Consider the following 18,885-nt stretch of genomic DNA (forward strand, 5'->3'; position numbering starts at 1 on the left):
CCCTGCTTCATAGTTCAGGAGGCCACACCCACCTCCAGGAAGGGGTGCTCCGTGACATCTGAGACACCGAGGTCTGAAAACAGGGCCTGCTCCCAATCCCAGGCTGCCTCCTCAACGCAGGCTAAGCCTGCCTTTTATTGCCCAACAGGGAAGCTCTCAACCCCAATTTCTAGACTCTGGCTTGTCGGGGAGACAGGCAAGCCGCGAAGACCCCATGTGCAACACGGAGGCGGCGTGGCGCCCAGTCCACCTGCCACTGGAAAATGACTCCAGAAGCCGCCACCGTGGGGGAGGCTCCGGAATGCGTTCACGGCAGCTCAGGCCCAGACAGGACGCCGAAGGCCAGGGCCAACCTGCCTTTCATGCTCCGGTGTCTGCGGCAAGCTGGGCTGGATTTTAACATGGCTTTTTAAAAACTTAACTTCCCAGCGGGGGCGGGGGGAACTCCAGCAGAACCGGCAGTTGGAGGACGGGCCTGCGGGTGGCTGTCCTAGATACTGAGGGGAGGAAAAGAGGTCCCCAGCAGGTGGCCCTGAAAGTTAACTCTCACCACACCACATCGGGCTGGGCTGCCCCTCCCGCCGAGAGGGCACTAGACCAACCCCATGCACCATGCTCTGCCCCAAGATGCCTGCAGCCCCTACCCCTGGCCAGCACCAGCTCCGCTCATGCACCAGCAGTTCTGAACAGAACAGCTGTGCCTCACAGTGGCCGGCCCCTGGAGGGCCCTGGCACGGAGGGCTGCGCGCATGGGCCGGCAGCCTGTGGGCTACCCCGGCCAGTGAAGTGCCTCATCTGGCACAGTCTTTAAGGAAGAAAATGGGCATCACACTCAAATGCACTTTTGCAGACAAATGGACATTTCCAGAAGAACGGAGGGACCAGTTCTACCACCTGGGCCCATCACCGAGTCAGCGCCATCCCACTCCTAACCAGCTGCTGGCAGCAGACACTGAGCAGGACACACTTGGCAGCCAGGGGAGGGCGGGCCCACCACACACGGACCCTCCCTAACAGAGCCCACCACACACCAGCATGGGACACAGCCCCAGACTGAGGTGGCAGGGGGAGGGCTCCCCAGGGCCTGGCACGCCCTCACCACTACCCACGCAGAGACAGGCTCGGGGTAAAGGGATTGGTCTGAGGGCTCCATGGTGCACAGCACCCCCTGAAGAATTCCTAGTTCCCATGGGCTGACTCCCCAGCCTCAGTTTCATCCCATGATGGGGACCTGGACAGCCCACTTCTTGAGGTGGTTATGACAACTCAGTAGGATGATGCAGGCAAAAGACTTTGGCAGCGCCTGGCAGAGCCAACAGTCACCATGTGGTCACACCACTGCGCCCAGGGTTGGTCCCATCCCGAGCTCTATGGCCACCAAGACTCACGCACGTGCACACGCACGCAAGACTGCGAATGGTAAACTTTATTAATGGAAAATGGAATGCCTCGTTAACAGAAACCTTGATTTAAAAATGGCAGAACAAGAACACATTTATTAAAAAAAAAAAAAAGTGAGTTCACATTGTATTGAGCTACAACACGGTGGCAGGATTTACTTCGCTTTTAAAAAGATCCCCCAAGTTTGAGGGAACCCTGGCTACCAGATTCAACAGTGCGTCTGCCCACCTGAAAACTCGCAGTGAGTGGGACTTAGTAGCGGCGGGTGAAGTGGGGGTACGGGGGGGGATGAGGGTGTGGGTGAGGGACTCTGCTGCCCCGGTCCTGGCTGGCCACTCCGCCACCTTCCAGTCCGCCACCTGGCACCACGTGGCCCTGGGAATGTCCACCTTGTGCAAAGCCGCCTCGCCTAGGAACAAAGTCAGACATTTTTTTTCCCCTTGAAGTGTTCAGCGTTTTCATCGTAACATGGGTTCAGTAACGGTCCCGCAGCCTTTAGAGCGCTTGGGTTTTTTTTTCCAGGTGAGAAAAATCATCATCACACATTGTATTCCAGGTACCTCAAGAGCGTTATTTGCATAAATTGCAAAGAGCTGCTTTTTGCTTTGTTTTCAAAACATCCAACCCAGCCAGCTGATCAAACATGCAAAAAAGGGAGAGGAAGTGAGGAGCAGGAGTGAACCACCGTCCTCCACGGACGACACGCCTTACCCCGCCACTCCACCGCGGCTTGCCATGTGCCCCGGCCCCGAGGGCCCAGACAGGCCCCTCTCACCACCTAGAAGAGAAGAAGGGTCTGCAAACACTCCGTTCCTGGGGAAGCCCCTGGACACATGTGGGGGCCACAGCCACCCTCGTCCCTGGAGCCAGCCCTGTACCTTGCCACCTGGCGTGCTCCCGGCTAGCCGCGCCTGCATCCATGGCACCCTGCCAGGCACGTGCCTGGTGCTCCTCCAGCCGCTGGTTGTGCTCTCCCCAGTCACGGCCACCCCTTTGCCAAAAGAAAAAGACATGCAGCCATCTAATGAGCCTCCAGGGTTGTGTCGGCAGCAGGCGCACCCACCCTGACCTCAGCTGCATGGTGGGTCATGCCACACAGCAAGGGCTGCATGTCAAGTGGGCAAATCATGGGAAGGGACATTTCCCCAAAGACAGATGTGCTAGTAAGCACGTGAGAAGGTGCTCAACGCCACCCGGAAATGCCAATCCGAGCCACACCGAGATGCTACCTCCCACTGACTGGGATGCTAGAATCACACAATAACACACACCGTGGAGGGTGCGAGGAAAGGGAAGAACCCTTGTCCACTGCTGGTGGAAATGTAAAATGGTGTGGCCACTGTGGAAAAGTTTGGTGGTTCTCCAAAAAGTTAAGCGCAGAATTACCATGACCCAGCAAACCCATTCCTACCTGCCAGAAATGAAAACATGGCCAAAGACATCTATGCATGAATGTTCCTAGCGGCAGGATTCCTAACAGCCAAAGGGAGAAGGACCCCAACACCCATGAACTGATGAGCGGATAACACTATGTAGTGTGTCTGGACCATGGAATGTTCAGCCCTAACTAGGAAGGAAGCGCTGGCCCAGGCAGCATGTGGAGATGAGCCCTGAATACACAAGGCTTAGGGAGAAGCCAGGCCCAGCAGGCACATCGCGCAGGCCAAGAAATGACTCAAGAAAGCAAATCCAGAGCCAGAAAGGGACCTGTGGCTACCAAGGGCTGGGGGGAAGGGGGTGCGGCTGCTAAAAGGGGCAGGGTTTCTTTTGACGTGATGAAAATGCTTCAGAATCAGCCATGGGGATGGCTAAACAGATCCACATACACACAAACCTCCACTGACTGCACACGTCAACGGGAAGTGTGTGTCGTGTGAATTATACTTAAAGAAAGCTATTTGTTTAAAGTGTCAGACAAACTCTGGGAGATGAAAATCCGACCCCAGTGTCCTGAGTCCCAAGTGGCCAAGCAGTCACAGTGGCCGTGCAGGAAAGCAGCCAGACCCATCTGCATGAGTGCCTGCCTGCTGTGGGTTGCCGGATGCAGTGAGAGTCAGGCCAAGTGAGCCAGCCCACAGGCCCGAGAGGGGCCACCAGAGCCCCCAGTGCGCACTGCCAGGCAAGTGCAATACCGCCCTGGAGGGAGCGGAAAGCTCCCGTGTGGAACCTGCCCTCGGTGACCCGATGGCGCCCAGCCGCTACTCACTGTGGATGAGTTTCCCGTTTACACCCCCGAGGTATTTACCATAAAAGCCACCAAGTGACAGAACAGGAATGCTAATGAAGTCTCACAGAAGAGAACACTTCACACCAACTGATCAGAGCACTGCCACCGTCTGTGCTGCCCACAGATTCAGGAGAAGCTTCGGGTGTCCTGGGACACTCGGCACAGCTCCGAGTCAAAGTCCCTGGCAGAGGTGGAAGTGCCTCTCAGCGCGGAGGGAGGGATGGAACGGGGGAGCACAGGGGGCCAAAACCCACCCTGTGGCACTGGGCAGGGGCCGAGGCAGCCCTGGGCCGGGGCTGGAGACAAGACAGGACACTCAGCTCACAGAGGAAAGCAGGGCGGCAGCCGCAAAGCGGTCCTGCCACCAGCCTCCTCGCGGCCAGCCCAGACAGCAACAGGACAAACAGGCAGGGGTGACTGCAGCTGGCCAAAGAAACTAAAGAGGCACCCAGAGTCCTCCCAGACAAGCCCTGCACCCCACCAATGCTGACAAGGCTCAGAACAGCACCCCCACTGCAGTGCTGGTGAAGGTGGCTTTGGACACCTGTGGAGGACCTGGCCCAGTGTCCTCAGCCCCGAGTCCTGGGTGGAGGGTCCTCATAAGTGATTCTAACAGGCAGGACAGGGTTGAGAAGACCCACCCCAGAGCAACTAGGGGTCAGAGAGAAAACCCGAGGAAGACACGTGTCAAGAGGCAACGTGGAGGCAGGGGCGAGGCTGCTCTACCACGGACGGGGCAGGACTAAGAGCTTCAGCGCTGTCTCTCCCAGTGTGTACGCAGCCCGTGATCGAGACATTCACAGCTGCAGGCGACCCCCAGCTCAAGAATGGGGATGGGCCATTCTGGGCGACCTGGACAGCTCCATCCCTGAAAGCCTGTTCTATGCTTTCTTCTTGAGAACCTGGACTTTCTGAGTCAGGGGTTTCAAATGGCAGGACCCCTGGTAGCCCGTCCTAAAGCTGCCCTAGCTGAATCAAACCTTGGGGACGTGCCTGGCCAGGCACCAACCTTTTCCCAGGTTAGGACAGATGCTCCCCACCCGGCTGGGGCTCACCCACTAACCTGGGGGGAGGGGGTAGCCCCCGGCCTTCACTCAGCCTCTTGTCGGAGCCGTAGCCCCCCCAGCCATCACGGGAGTCCCGGCCGTGGCGCTCTGGGGGTCCTCCATGGCCATGGCGGTCATCTCCATAGTGCTGGAAGGCAGGAGAGGAACAGGGTGACACTGACCATGTCACCCACATAGGCCCACCTTCCGGAAGGCCTGTCCACCGCAGGCCCCAGGGTGGCAGGTGGGGCGGAGCTGAGAGAGGACTGAAGGGTGCAGCCTCAGCCCTGCTGGGCCCTGCTTCACTGACCTTCTGCTCCCTGGCTCCCCTCCTCGCACCCCTACAGCTGCATCACTGCCCCACCTGAGCTGCCCCAGGAGCCAGGGGCACCCTAGTATTACTGCCCTCAATAGCTCTGCTCAAGGTCCACTAAGACGTCACCAAACCCTGTCTTCCCTGAGAAGTTGGGCGCTGCCTCCTTTCCGATAACAGGAGGGCCCTCGGGTGGGTCAGCCCCCCTGTGCTCTGGCAGGGCCACAGTTCCAGCCTCCCTGGCCAACTAACTCTGCACGGAGCAGCCAGCAGCCAGGAAGCAGGCGGGTGCTGCCTGCTGTTACAGGCCATTACTCTGCCGCCCACCTCCCACCTCTCCACCGGGCTGCTGCTTTCTCAGAACTCACACCCTGCCACCACGCACGGGGCACCCGCATGGCACCACAGAGACTCAGGGACCACTCTTGTGGCCTTCAGCCCCCCGTGCCCACCCAGCACGGACTTGAAACATGGGGAAGCCCGGGCTCCCCCATCCCCCCGACCCTGGCACATGTGGGCTAAACGACAACCACCATTTGGGTTCTTGGGGGACCCCACAGGCACTAAGACCCAAAGGCTCCCTGAGCAAGTGGACAATGAAGAGACACATGAGTTTTCTACTGGATACAATGAAGAACAAGCCCGACATATTTGAAAATGACAGAAACTTGAGCATTACAAAACAATCAAATATTTGCACTTTTTTTTTTTTTGAGACGGAGTCTTGCTTTTGTTGCCCAGGCTGGAGTGCAATGGTGCGACCTCGACTCACTGCAACCTCCGCCTCCCGGGTTCAAGCGATTCTCCTGCCTCAGCCTCCCGAGTAGCTGGGACTACAGGCACTCGCCACCATGCCTAGCTAATTTTTTGTATTTTTAGTAGAGACAGGGTTTCACCATGTCGGCCAAGCTGGTCTTGAACTCCTGACCTTGTGATCCACCCACCTCAGCTTCCCAAAGTGCTGGGATTACAGGCATGAGCCACCACGTCCGACTAAATATTTGTACTTCTAGTCGCTGGCCAGAACCCACACTTGCATACCCGCCACACGTGCTGACTTGGTTGCCACCTCTCTGGGATCAAGCGGCCGCCTGGCTAGAAATGGTCCGCTATGCCCGCACAGCAGTACAGTGGCCCCAGGGCTTGGCATCGGGGCTCTACTCACCTGCCCATCCCGGTGGTCTCCCATCATTGGCCTCGAACCCTCCCGCCTGCAAAAGGAAAAGATCCCGTTCAAACAGCACCAGGCACGACTACACATTTCTGCAGGTCAGGCAAGTTTCACGACTGGGATACTTTTTCCATCCCATCACATAAAAACTATAACTGGCCTGGGAAAAAAGAAAAAAGCTAGCTCAAATCGAAAGGCTTTTTCCCGGGGGCAGAAACGAAGTTGGATCCTAAAGAGGTGGGAATAAAGATCTCACTGAACTAAAATTCCTCGGGGAGCTCTCAGTTAGGGGAACAGGGACAAACAGAGGCCTCCAATGATCCCTCATCTTTGGTCTGACCCAATGCGTGGGACTCATCAAAATTCACACCAACTCCACCCCAAACTCCAGCAGAATTAAGAGTGTGGCCTCTCAGCCTCCCTTTCCTGTTCTCCCCGCTCTGACATTCCGACTGAAGGAGCCAATGAATGGGGAAATGGGTCAGAGATGTGCAGCCGAGGGGAGCCCAAAGACAGGATTCTTACACTGGAAAACCAAGGGCTGCCTTTTTAATAAACTAGATGTATTCCTCATTTTAAAAGGCTAAAAAACCCACCCAGACCCTCGAAATACAAAACAGGCCTCATGAGAAATTTTGCACGTCCTCCATCAATTCTCTGGTAGCTCTTGGGCACAACCAGGTTGTGCTGACAAACACTGCTGCCTCACAAGAGAGCTCGGTGCAGATGGCCTGCACTCAGGCCCCTCCTGGCCCACCTATGAAAAGAGTCGGTGGATGGAACGAGCTCTGAGATGCCTTCCTATGAGGTAAGCTGGGGATTCCAGCAACTCGCTCAAGTTCTGTGCAAGGCCAGAGTCATCCACTGTGGATCTCAGAAGTAAACGAGGCTTCAGAGCACACAGGAACCCCTGCACTGGGCTGAGAACGAGGTCAGCTGGATGCCCTGGTGCCCACAATGACTGTAGCTAAAGGAGGGGACAGGACCACTGACCTGTCGATGGCATGGTCCTGGTACTGGCCCCGGTCTCGATGATCGAAGTCGTGAAAGCGGTGGTCTGGCCGGGGAAAGTCTGCACGATATCGGTCCTCCATCGCCACACGCTTTCCTTCCGGCCAATACGCATCATCTCGTCTGTTGGTTTTTATTTTAAAAGAATACAAATTCCATTTATGAGAGAGGAGGAGGAAAAAAGGAGGTGGTGGAGGTGGGGAGGGGAGCTCTCTCCCCAGACCCAGTATCGTTTAAAATGTCCTGCAGGGCTAATCTCTAAACATTCGATCATCATTGCTTTGATCTGATAAATTAAAACCGCCATTAACAGCCGAGAGGCACACTTGTGTTCTCATCCAACAGTCCCGAAAGGAGCACTGCTGTGAGCTCATTGTCTCGTGAGGCTGTTATTACCTTGATCCCCCCTCATGAGCACAAATGCAACTGAAATGAAATATTTGATTCTTCTGGAATAGCATTCGAGTTGCCACACTTTTACTTTCCCTGCCTTCCACGGGAGCCTGAATCTCCCTCTGAGTTTCTTGCAAAAGCAAAGAGAATTACATGGGGTGATAGTGAACTACACACAGCTCTGGACGGCATCCAATTATCTTCTTCCTGATTTTTACCAGAAAACTAGGCTCACGGAGAGCGGGGTGAAGGGTGACTGTCAATTAAGCCGCCCGGGGTAGCTAGAGACCAATAAACCTACTTTCTAAATCAGAGGCAATTTCCTTTTCCACAGCGCCTGCTCTGCCTCTCTGTCTACAAGGACACATGAGACCGGCAGAGTCAGCGGTGGCCAACTTGGGCCTAACGGGCGTTCGGTTGTCTCGCAAGACAGAGAACAGCTATGCTCCAAGGGTAAGTGGAGAGGAAAAGCATCACAAACCCTTCAGCAAGTGGCAGCCATCAAGTTTCCCAGAATAACTCAAGTTCAGGAAGATGCTACACAGCCTCCGGTGAGGACAGCGAACTAATAAACCTGCAGCAGCGCAGTGAGATAGGCTGGGGGTCCCCAAGGCGCATGCTCCATATCAAATTTCATTCTCCCCACCGACAGGGACGGAAGAGAAGCCGCTGTTCTGCTGGAAGGGTGAACACCGCTGCCACGCTGGTCTCCGTCCTGCCCACGCTCTGGGCGGGACTCACCGGTCCAGGTCGTAGGGCCTCCGCCCGGGCCGCCGCTCCTGCTCGTAACGCAGCTGCTCCTGCTGGCGCCGCAGCTCCTCGCGCTCGCGGTGGATGCGCTCCTGTTCCTTCCTGCGCTCACGCTCCACGCGCATGCGCTCCCGCTCCAGCCGCTCCCGCTCCATGCGCTCCCGCTCCAGCCGCTGGCGCTGGCACTCGAGCTGCAGGCGTTCCCGCTGTAGCCGGGCCTTCTCCTTCCGCTCATGGAAGGCCTCGAGGCGTTGCTCCCGCTCCCGCTGCTCGCGCTCCCTGCGGGGACAGGCGAGACTGCCCTGAACTCCCTGCGTGAGCCTCCAAGGAGAAAGCCCGGTGCCCAAAACTGGGTGTGTATTGGAAGCAGAAAAAAAAAAATGGATCCAAAAGCTCACCGGGCTTCCCTAAAGCTGCGCATGCAGGGGGTTACCTTACTTAACAAAGTTACCTTAAGAAAAGCAAAGGCAGCACAGCTGGCAACATAGTGTTCTAGGTTCGCTCGAGAACATTTTCCAAATGCTGTGAGCACAGCTTTTGCTTTACTTAGCAATATTTGAGGAAAAGTGACAAGAGAACGCCGGGCATCCCGACATGAAAAGGCCGAATGTCAAGGCAGAGGGACAAGCCTCCTTCAAGACCACAGCCCAGAAGGGAGCCGCGGCAAAATGACAACTGGACTCTGCTTGCAGTTTCTGACCTTAGGTGAAAGGTCTCAACAGGGAAGACTGAGGCCTCAGCACCCAGGGACCATCCCATCCCATCAAAGCCACACACGGCTGGGCCTTCCACACGGGCCAAGGTCCAACACCAGAGGAGGGGCGAAAATAGACTTTGAGCCAGCAGAAGGCTCAGCCTGTAATCCAGCACTCAGGGAGGCTGACGCAGGAGGATCGCTTGGGCCCAGCAGTTATCAGCCTGGCAACATAGCCAAACCCCATATACTGTAAAGGGCTTTGATGACTTCTTTTTAAGAGACAGGGTCTCACTCTGTCACCCAGTCTGCAGTGCACTGTTGTGATCACAGCTCACTGCAGCCTTGAGCTTCTGGGCTCCGGCAATCCTCCCACCTCAACCTCCTGAGTAGCTGGGACTACAAGTGCACGCCACCATGCCCAGCTAATTTTTAAATATTTTGTAGAGGTGGGGTCTCGCTACATTGCCTAGGATGGTCTTGAACTCCTGGCTTCAGGTGATCCTCTGGCCCTGGCATCCCAAAGTGCTCGGATTACAGGTGTGAGCCACTGCACCTGGCCCTTTGATGACTTTCATGCCACCTGGCATGTCTGGCGGCTCACATGTGAACAGGTGCTGGCCCCTGCCTCGAGGACCCAGGTGAAGCACGACACCCGCCAGCCCAGGCACTGGCTCTCGGGCACACAGACTGCGCACTCCAAGTACAGCTGGGAGAAGGACAGCCACCCCGAGAGGAAACCACCAGCGCACCGCCCCACCCAGCTCCACTCACCGCCGCCTCTCCGTTTCTCGGATCTCCCGTTCCCGCTGCCTCTGGCGCTCTCTCTCCCTTTGTTCTTTGATTTTATCAAACGACAAGATGTCTCTCTTTTCTTTGCTTTCTGACTTGCGATCCTGACTCTTGGAGCTCTGTTTACCAAAACTGGTTTATTAATGTCAGGAAAATGATTGCAACAAACAAACAATGGAGATTATGCACGTGTACATGAGACTAAGATTCTCTGGCCCCACATGGTGTAGATGGAAGGCTGTGGTCTCCAGACCAGAGGCCCAGGCCATAGGCTGCTTCCCTCCAAGTTTGCATTTTACTGCCTAATCCAGAATCCTGCTTTCAGATGTCAAGGGGCATTCATGGAAGAGAAGAGGTTGGCCCACGCCTCAGAGAACCTACAGGCACAGTTCTTCTAGCATAGCACAGCCAAGGACTCACATAATCCAAAGCAAACCTAGGCCTCTCAGAGCCACGGGCACATCCGCACAGGGCCACTGTGGCCATTAGTTCAGAGGGGACAGCAGTCAGGCCAGCTGTTTGGACAGCTGGAGGGCAGACTGCATGTTTCACGTCTCAACTGCTGGCTCAGGACTCAGGCAGACAGCTCTAAATAGAATATGCCAGGCCGGGCGCAGTGGCTCACACCTGTAATCCCAGCATTTCAGGAGGCCAAGGTGGGCGGATCACAACATCAGGAGTTCGAGACCAGCCTGACCAACATGGTGAAACCCCGTCTCAACTAAAAATACAAAAATTAGCTAGGCGTGGTGGCGCATGCCTGTAATCCCAGCTACTTAAGAGGCTGAAGCAGAAGAATCGCTTGAACCTGGGAAGTAGAGGTGGCAGTGAGCTGAGATTGCGCCACTGTACTCCAGCCTGGGTGACAGAGCGGGACTCCGTCTCAAATAAATAAAGAGAATATGCCAAAATGCTTTAATGCAAAACAGTGCTCCTAATAAGGTACAGAACACTAATAGCCAACTTCCGTAATTTATTTTTTGTAGGTTTTTTGGGTTTGAGACCCAGTCTTGTTCTGTTGTCCAGCCTGGAGTGCAGTGGCTCAGTCACAGCTCACTGCAGGATCAAGTGATCCTCCCACCTCAGCCTCCTGAGTAGCTGAGACCACAGGTGCACACCACCATGCCTGACTAATTTTTCTATTTTTGTAGAGACAGGGTTTCGCCCTATTGTCCAGGCTGGTCTCAAACTCCTGAGCTCAAGTGATCTGCTGCCTCATGCTCCCAAAGTGCCGGGATTACAGGTGTGAGCCACCGCACCCAGCCTATATTCATCATTTTCTATCTGTGGCATAAAGCTCAGAGCTGTAACAACTGACTCCCATTTCCAAGGTTCTCCAGGGCCCCTCACCCAAACTGGCTACACATCAGACCCTCCCAGGAAGCTTTTAAACAACACAGAACCTGAGGCCTCCTGCTGATCCACACAGAATCTCTGGGGCAGGGGCCTGGGAAATGACATTTTTAAAAAGCTACTCAGTTTATTTTCCTAATTAGCTCCCATAGGAGAGAAAGAGCGAGCAATGAAAAACAAACCAACCCAACAGAAAGACAGGCAAAGGTCAAGACGAGACATTACACCAATTATTAATAAAATGCAGGCTGGGGAGAAAGGGGCACACAGACACAGGAGAGACACACATCACTCAGCACTTTGATGGCAAGCTTTGCCTACGAGACGGGCAGATGTCTTACACACACTGCAGTAGAATAAGGTGACAGATGCCCACATACCACCGCACAGTGGGCAGCACAGCAGGCAACAGTGTCAGCACGGGACTCCTGGGTTCTCAGGCCAGCTTAGCCACTTACTAGCGACCTGGCAGGTGCAACACACCCAGGAGATTTAAGTCCCCTCCACAACCTTTCTGAACAGCACTTTATTTCAAAATTTAAACGTTAAAAGAGGCTGGGAGTGGTGGCTCACACCTGTAATCCAGCAAGTTTGGAAGGTCAAGGCGAGAGAATCACTTGAAGCCAGGCTAAGCAGCAAAGTGAGACACCCCCACCCTTTATTTTTTTTAATAGGTAAATATCATGCATAAAATAAAAAATATATGTAAAAGCGAAAAGAAAAAAAAGCAAAAAGGAAAAAAGCCAAACCGTATGTGTCTGTATGTAGAGACCTCCAAGGCATATTACACAGGAAGTGCAAGCTCCAGCACATCCTCTGTCTGTGGTCCCATGGCAGGCACAGGGGACGTGTGTGCAGAGGAAGCCGAGGAGCCCAACTGGACACACGGAGGCTTTAGTATGCCCGTGCTGCATCTCCTCAAGCTGACCAGATGTTCTAATCATGCATGTGTCATCACTACTTATTTTCAACATCACAGTTACATGGGGGTAAGAGTATGGGTCTTTTTCAATGTTCTACTCTACATTTCTCTGTATCTTATGATTTTCATGTGAAAAATGACATTAGGAACTGATACTTTATAAAATCCAAATGTTCATTTTAAAAACTAAGTCTTGGTTGGGCGCGGTGGCTCAAGCCTGTAATCCCAGCACTTTGGGAAGCTGAGGCGGGTGGATCACTTGAGGTCAGGAGTTCGAGACCAGCCTGGCCAACGTGGCAAAATCCCGTCTCTACTAAAAGTAAAAAAATTAGCCTGGTGTGGTGATGTGTGCCTGTTGCCTGTAATCCCAGCTACTCGAGAGGCTGAGGCAGGAGAGTCGCTTGAACCCAGGAGGCAGTGGTTGCAGTGAGCAGAGATCACGCCACTGCACTCCAGCCTGAGCGTCACAGCAAGACTCCATCTCAAAAAAAAAAAAAAAAAAAAAGTTAAGTCTTAACAACACAAAGTGGTCCTGGCTGAATATGGTGAACTCCACATTCGTTAAAAAAGTACTGTCACCTCATGAATATCTTAGCTAGAACCTGCAGCTGGGAAGCAGAGGTTTTTATTGTTTCCCAGAGTGAAAAATGCAAATGAGACGCTATTTCGTCTAGTTGTGTGCACAACTCGAGAGGTGCACCTGTTGATCTGATAACATGACCAGCTCTCTGTCCTAGGTTGGTCTCTACCTTTTTGGTTAATTTAATAGGAGACTAAAAAACCAATGAAAGAAAGTAACCTGCTATTAAGTCAACCAAAGAGTAGGACCTGCCTTCCGGCTCCAAAAGCCTGGGTCTGGCCCATCCCACCCTATGGTGAGCTGCCGTGTGAACCAATGCTCTGTCTGAAGGCGGCACATCCCGGTCAGGAGCCAGTAAGGGAAGCAAACACGGATGCGCACTGCTCTGCAGAAAGCACCGGGATTCATGTGTGTGTCTGTATCCGCAATCTACACAATTATCGCGCCTCCTACAAACTTCAATTTTAAAGGCAAAACAGTGCTGTTTTCATAATGCGGATCAAACGGGCCGTGGAGCCATCGTGAGAAACAGCTGGCCCTGAGATGGCAGAGGCAATACTCACTCTCTCTTTGGACCTGCTCGTGGTTTTCACGCTAATGACGGGCTCTCCTTTCGATTTATCCATCACGACCGTCCGCTCCATTCCTCTGCTTCCTTCAGGAAAAAACACAACAAACTATCAAAACCTGTGGACGCCCCAACTTCCCGCAGTAAACAGCACTCTGATGGACCCTGGGCTTTGAACACACAAGGCGTGAGTCAAGTGACTGACACTAGCCTTGGGAGCCTCTATTTCTCATCTATTGTGAGCAACACGGTAACACGGGCACAGCATCATGGGGGTACCCTCACAGCTCCTTACACAACTAGAGGGACCTGTTCCCAACCTACAGCTTAAACCTGCAGCATGCACACAAGCACAGCCATCCTGCAGAGCCCTCCGTGGCCCTCCACTCTAAACCCACACAGCTCCGGAGCTGGTCTGTGCTGTCACTCCTCCCTGACATTCTGTGAAGCTCCGCAGTATCCAGCCCGTGCTAGGAATCACACTGCCACTCTGAGGGAGTGCCTTGCCAGACGGGTGGCCTTCCCTCCATTCATCTCCAGCAATAAAGGCTTCCAAACCAATTCTCTCTCCTGAGGACAGAACCACCAGGCATAAACCACTGGAACAATGACTTATTTGGGGAGATTTATAATACTTGAGGAACATTTTAAAAACACGTTCCTCGTGAGACGCAGGGTAAATTAGCCCGAGAGCTGAAGATCCAGCTTGTAATGTGCTATACCAAATTTCAGTGCTCCAGATGGTTGGGTTTTGTTTCTGTTTTTCTCTTCCTTGATGAGGGAGGTGGAGTTGGCTTATTTTTTTTGCCACAAAACATTCTGAGTCTCATACAGATTCAAAGGTGTAAAGCACAATGAACCTTTATAAAATGACAACAGAAGTGGCATCGTCCAAACAGAACCACTTCAACAGATGCTTGGAGGTTTCATTTTTCTCTGTGTTTTTACTACCTCCAACTTTAACATAATGTGGGAAAAACTTTACTGCACACCTGCAAAATAGCATCAGGTTAGTTACAAGAAACTCGGACAACTCACTCTTGCAAATCCCACACTACAATCAGCCAAAGGCCCTGAAAAAGCCCGAACTCAGGCAGCTGAGTTCAGCAATACACATAAGCCGTGAGTCCCAAGGACTTCTGAATTCCCGATGTTGTATGGAAACTCCTTTAAGCCATTTCATCAACAGCCTCTTGTTTCTTTAACAGTGCCATATGAACAGCGAAACAGCCATGTCACCAGAGCTTGCTGTCCTCACCTTCCCTCGGAACCCCCACTCCCCACCCGTGCCAGGCCTTCCCCTTCCACAGCTCTTAAAAGGCTCTCCTCACCTGATTTGGTGACTCTAGACCGATTTGTAGGTCCGGGTTTCAGCTCATCCTGGTCTTTTTCTTCCTTCTTAATGTCTTCAGGCTTTTTTTCCTCCTTCTTCTCAATCTTCTCTTCCTTCTTAATTACAGTTCTATTTAAAGACATGGTTATCGAATTTGAGTTCACAAGACTCTGTAACAGGAACGGCTCACCCAGAGCCTCGACTCACACATACTCAGACGTCCACACAAAACAAATCACCCCGGCGGCAATTAGGTGGCAAAAATTATTTGAAACCCATAGTAATAACAATACTCCTCTTTAGATACAGGCTGTATTCCCACTTCTAGTATGTGCTGAATTGAGGGATATGCACAATGAAATTCCTGGGGATGCGTTTCCAAAATGTCAGACAGGCTAGCACGCAAAAGTGGTGTGCAGGTGGACATGAGAAACACGCCAACTACATAAGAACACTTCTAAAAAGTTTAATGTTTCATCATGTATGTGTGGAACATTGTTTATAAGCTTTATAGGGAAAAGCATTTCTTCCCAATACAGCCTCAACAGGATGGAGGCACAGTGGCAGGACACCAAGCCCCCATTGCACAGAGCGGCAGGCCATTTACCCTTGAGGCCAACACCCCTCGACCGGTAACTGCTGCATACTTTTAGGGAGTTAAAATAATGTGTTATGTGCCAGTGAATACGGGAAGGTGTTAAGTGCCATTTCAACCAAAGGCAACTTTCTTCTAAGCAGTGAAATAAATCATCTTCGCCACTCAAACTCAGCTGCTGCGTTCCCTAATGCCATTTGTCTCAGGCAATTAAACTGCACACCGACTCAACACCAACGACATGCCAGGGTCCAGGCAGGAAAGTCAGGCCCCTGCAAGGCCCTCCAGCAAGCACCTGTTGGCCTCTCCTCCAACCGACCCAGGCAGGGTTCCCGGCAGAGCTCCAGCCACGCCACGGAAACCTCTCTGATTGCCCCGTCTCCTCTGCCCTTCTCAACCTCCACACCATGGAGTTGTCTTTAAAAAAAATATATATATACCATTTTGAGAAAAATTTTAAATACACACCATAGTAATTAATGGTACATCCCAGAACTGACTATTGTAAATCATCTCATCTCCTCTCCCTCATCCCTGCGACAACCACCAGGGTGGCCTTAGTGTCAATCACTGGGTCTGCCTGACCGCAGTAATCTACAGTGACATTTTATAAGAATGTCTTAGCAGTGACATGAACGAGGCCATACTTCATACACTGCTCTACAGCTTACTTTTGTCACCTCATGGTATGCTTTAAAGAAGGGTTTTTAGGCTGGTTGCGGTGGTTCATGCCTGTAATCCCAGCACTTTGGGAGACCAAGGTAGGCGGATCACAAGGTCAGGAGTTCGAGACCACCCTGGCCAACATTGTGAAACTCCGTCTCTACTAAAAATACAAAAAAATTTAGCCAGGCGTGGTGGCGCATGCCTGTAATCCCAGCCACTCGGGAGGCTAAGGCAGGAGAATTGCTTGAACCCAGGAGGTGGAGGTTGCAGTCAGCCGAGATCGCACCACTGCACTCCAGCCTGGCGACAGACAGAGACTCCGTCTCAAAATAAATAAATAAATAAATAAATAAATACATAAATAAATAAATAAGAAGGACCTTTAGAGCCTGAGACAGAACTTAGGGGGAATAAAAAGGGTCTGACTCCTTTCACCTGCTGCACAAAATTCTGTGTTTATTCATCTGCTTTCCTTCCAGTAGATAAATATATATGCTGGAAAAAAGACTGGAAGGATATCCAACAAAAAGCATCATCCCTAGGTGTTGGGATTACACCTGACATTTACATGTGCTTTCTGTATAACAACTGTATAAAAACCACCACTCATCCAAGATGGCAAAGGCTAGCCCCTCTTCTTCCCCTCTTTGGAAAGCTTCTCTATTTCACAAGGCCAACCACTGATCTAGAAATCCTTCAAATAGAAGGGAAGGCTAATGAAGGTGTTAATTTGAAGAAAAAAATAAGGTCAAAACAAATTTTTAAATGCTCAACCTCCTAGGCAAACAACCTGCATGCAGTTTGGTCTTAAAGATCTTAAGTTCGCCGGGCGCGATGGCTCACACCTGTAATCCCAGCACTTTGGGAGGCCGAGGTGGGTGGATCACGAGGTCAGGAGATCAAGACCATCCTGGCTAACACAGTGAAACCCCGTCTCAACTAAAAAATACAAAAAAATTTAGCTGGGCGTGGTGGTAGGCACCTATAGTCCCAGCTACTCGGGAGGCTGAGGCAGGAGAATGGCGTGAACCCGGGAGGCGGAGCTTGCAGTGAGCCGAGATTGCGCCACTGCACTCCAGCCTGGGCGACAGAGCGAGACTCTGTCTCAAAAAAAAAAAAAAAAAGAATCTTAAGTCCATCACCCAGTTAAGAGCCATGGGGCTCTGAGCAAACTTCATAGGTTGAATCCCAGCCTTGCCGTTTCCCAGCAAACTCAGGCAGGGCGCGCTCCCCTCTCTAGGCCTGTATCCTCTCCTACATAAAGCAAGTGCCTCACAGGGCTACTACAAGGACCAAGGAAACTGCTGCATTCCCAGTGCTGGCCACAGGACCACGCCATACTGTTAGCTAATTATTACCACCTTTCCCACAAATACAGAAAAACAATTAATGAAACACGCAAGATACCAAGAACATCGCAAACCTGCAACAACAGTTCCCCATCTTCCACCAATACAGACATTTTTTTCTTAGCAATGCTGATGGGATGTGTCTTTTTGAAGTTGCTGATTAAATTAGGGGGCTCACCCCCCCCCCCCCACCCCCTTCCTCCAAGTTCATGAAGGCTCATCTGACACCCATTACTCAGGGGCCTACTGATTTCAATCTGGGGCCAGGTGCAGTGGCTCACACCTATAATCCCAGTCTTTTGCGGGGCCAAGGTGGGAAAATTGCTTGAGGCCAGGGTGGAAACCAACCTGAGCAAAAGAGCAAGACCCTGTCTCTATCAAAAATTTAAAAATTACCTGGGAGTGGTGGCCCACACCTGTAGCCCCAGCTACTAGGGAGGCTGAGGTGGGAGGTTCACTTGGGCTTGGGAAGTCGAGGCTGTAATGAGCCATGACTGCATCAATGCACTCCAGCCTGGGTGACCCGTCTCAAAAAGTAAAATGTTTTTTAAAAATAATAATTCCAATTAAAAATAATAATTCCAATTTGGCCATGATGTAAATTGGTAATTACATCTTCAAAAACCCAGTTCAACTATGTCCACAGACATGTTTACCCTCTAAACTGCATTGACAACGTAAACTTAAGGCAGACACTCAGCCTTCTGAGACACTGCCATGATCAGATACAACACGGAAATCTACCTTCTCAAAAGAGAAGCCTATAATTGTGTTAAAAATATAAACAACCCACACCTCCCTTGAAAGATCTGTCCCTACCTCCATTTTGATTAAAGATATAAATCACCCCTTTATAAAAATAGAACCTCAGACCCATGGTTCCCAACTACTACGCCAAGGTACCCCAGGGTGCCACCGTGAACTCACAGGGTGCCACCGTGAACTCACAGGGTGCCACCGTGAGAACTCACAGGGTGCCACTGTGAGAACTCACAGGGTGCCACTGTGAACTCACAGGGTGCCTTGGAATATTTTTAATTTTGAGGTAAACACAGCAATGCTTTTGCCATCTGTCAGACACAGCACCAACTACTCACTCAAGGTCATTCACTGCAACACTAGCCCAGGCTAAATTCCTTTGGATGATGCTTTATCTTTGAAAAACTGGGTTTATGACAGTTGCTGTGATTAATAAGTGAGAACTGCATGAAAATCAACGTGGATGAGGCAATGATTCCAAGGTCTGAGAGGCTGTACAAGGGACCAGAATACGAAAACGACATTTTGTGTATACTGTTTTTTCAAAAGGCTAATCAGTTATCAGGAAACAAATACATGCTGAGGATCAACTGTATCCACTTTTTAAAGACATGGGCTACTTCGTTAAATAGCTTTACACAGAAAGCTGGAGACTGGCAGGGCGTGGTGGCTCACACCTGTAATCCTAGCACTTTGAGAGGCCAAGGCGGGCAAATCATGTGAACTCAGGAGTTTGAGACCAGCCTTGGTAATACGGCGAAACCGCGTGTCTACAAAAAGTAGCCTGGCTGGGTGCTGTACGCCTGCAGTAGTCCCAGTTACTTGGGAGGCTGAAGTAGGAGAATCACTTGAACCCGGAAGGTGGAGGCTGCAGTGCCACTGCACTCCAGCCTAGGCAACAGAGTGAGTCCCTGTCTCCAAAAAATAAATAAATAAAAGCTGAATATTAAAGTGGCAGCAGA

At 51.9% G+C, this 18,885-nt stretch overlaps 1 protein-coding gene across 2 annotated transcripts in view; it reads right to left on the reverse strand.

Moving 5' to 3' along the window:
* Nucleotides 1-1,411: 1,411 nt before the first annotated feature.
* SAFB2 (scaffold attachment factor B2) overlaps nucleotides 1,412-18,885 on the reverse strand; it is a 36,036-nt gene continuing 18,562 nt past the window's right edge. For both annotated transcript variants that reach the window (XM_055371367.1, XM_055371366.2), the window contains exons 13-22: nucleotides 14,553-14,683; nucleotides 13,217-13,308; nucleotides 9,781-9,917; nucleotides 8,304-8,591; nucleotides 7,152-7,292; nucleotides 6,153-6,198; nucleotides 4,692-4,822; nucleotides 2,280-2,392; nucleotides 2,113-2,179; nucleotides 1,412-1,810 (exon numbers count right to left, since the gene is read on the reverse strand). In XM_055371367.1, the coding sequence (XP_055227342.1) occupies nucleotides 1,654-1,810; nucleotides 2,113-2,179; nucleotides 2,280-2,392; nucleotides 4,692-4,822; nucleotides 6,153-6,198; nucleotides 7,152-7,292; nucleotides 8,304-8,591; nucleotides 9,781-9,917; nucleotides 13,217-13,308; nucleotides 14,553-14,683 (1,303 nt within the window). In that variant the 3' untranslated portion in view covers nucleotides 1,412-1,653. The remainder of the gene's footprint in view (nucleotides 1,811-2,112; nucleotides 2,180-2,279; nucleotides 2,393-4,691; nucleotides 4,823-6,152; nucleotides 6,199-7,151; nucleotides 7,293-8,303; nucleotides 8,592-9,780; nucleotides 9,918-13,216; nucleotides 13,309-14,552; nucleotides 14,684-18,885) is intronic.

This window comes from Gorilla gorilla, chromosome 20, assembly GCF_029281585.2.
Source record: "Gorilla gorilla gorilla isolate KB3781 chromosome 20, NHGRI_mGorGor1-v2.1_pri, whole genome shotgun sequence".
Lineage (NCBI taxonomy): Eukaryota > Metazoa > Chordata > Mammalia > Primates > Hominidae > Gorilla > Gorilla gorilla.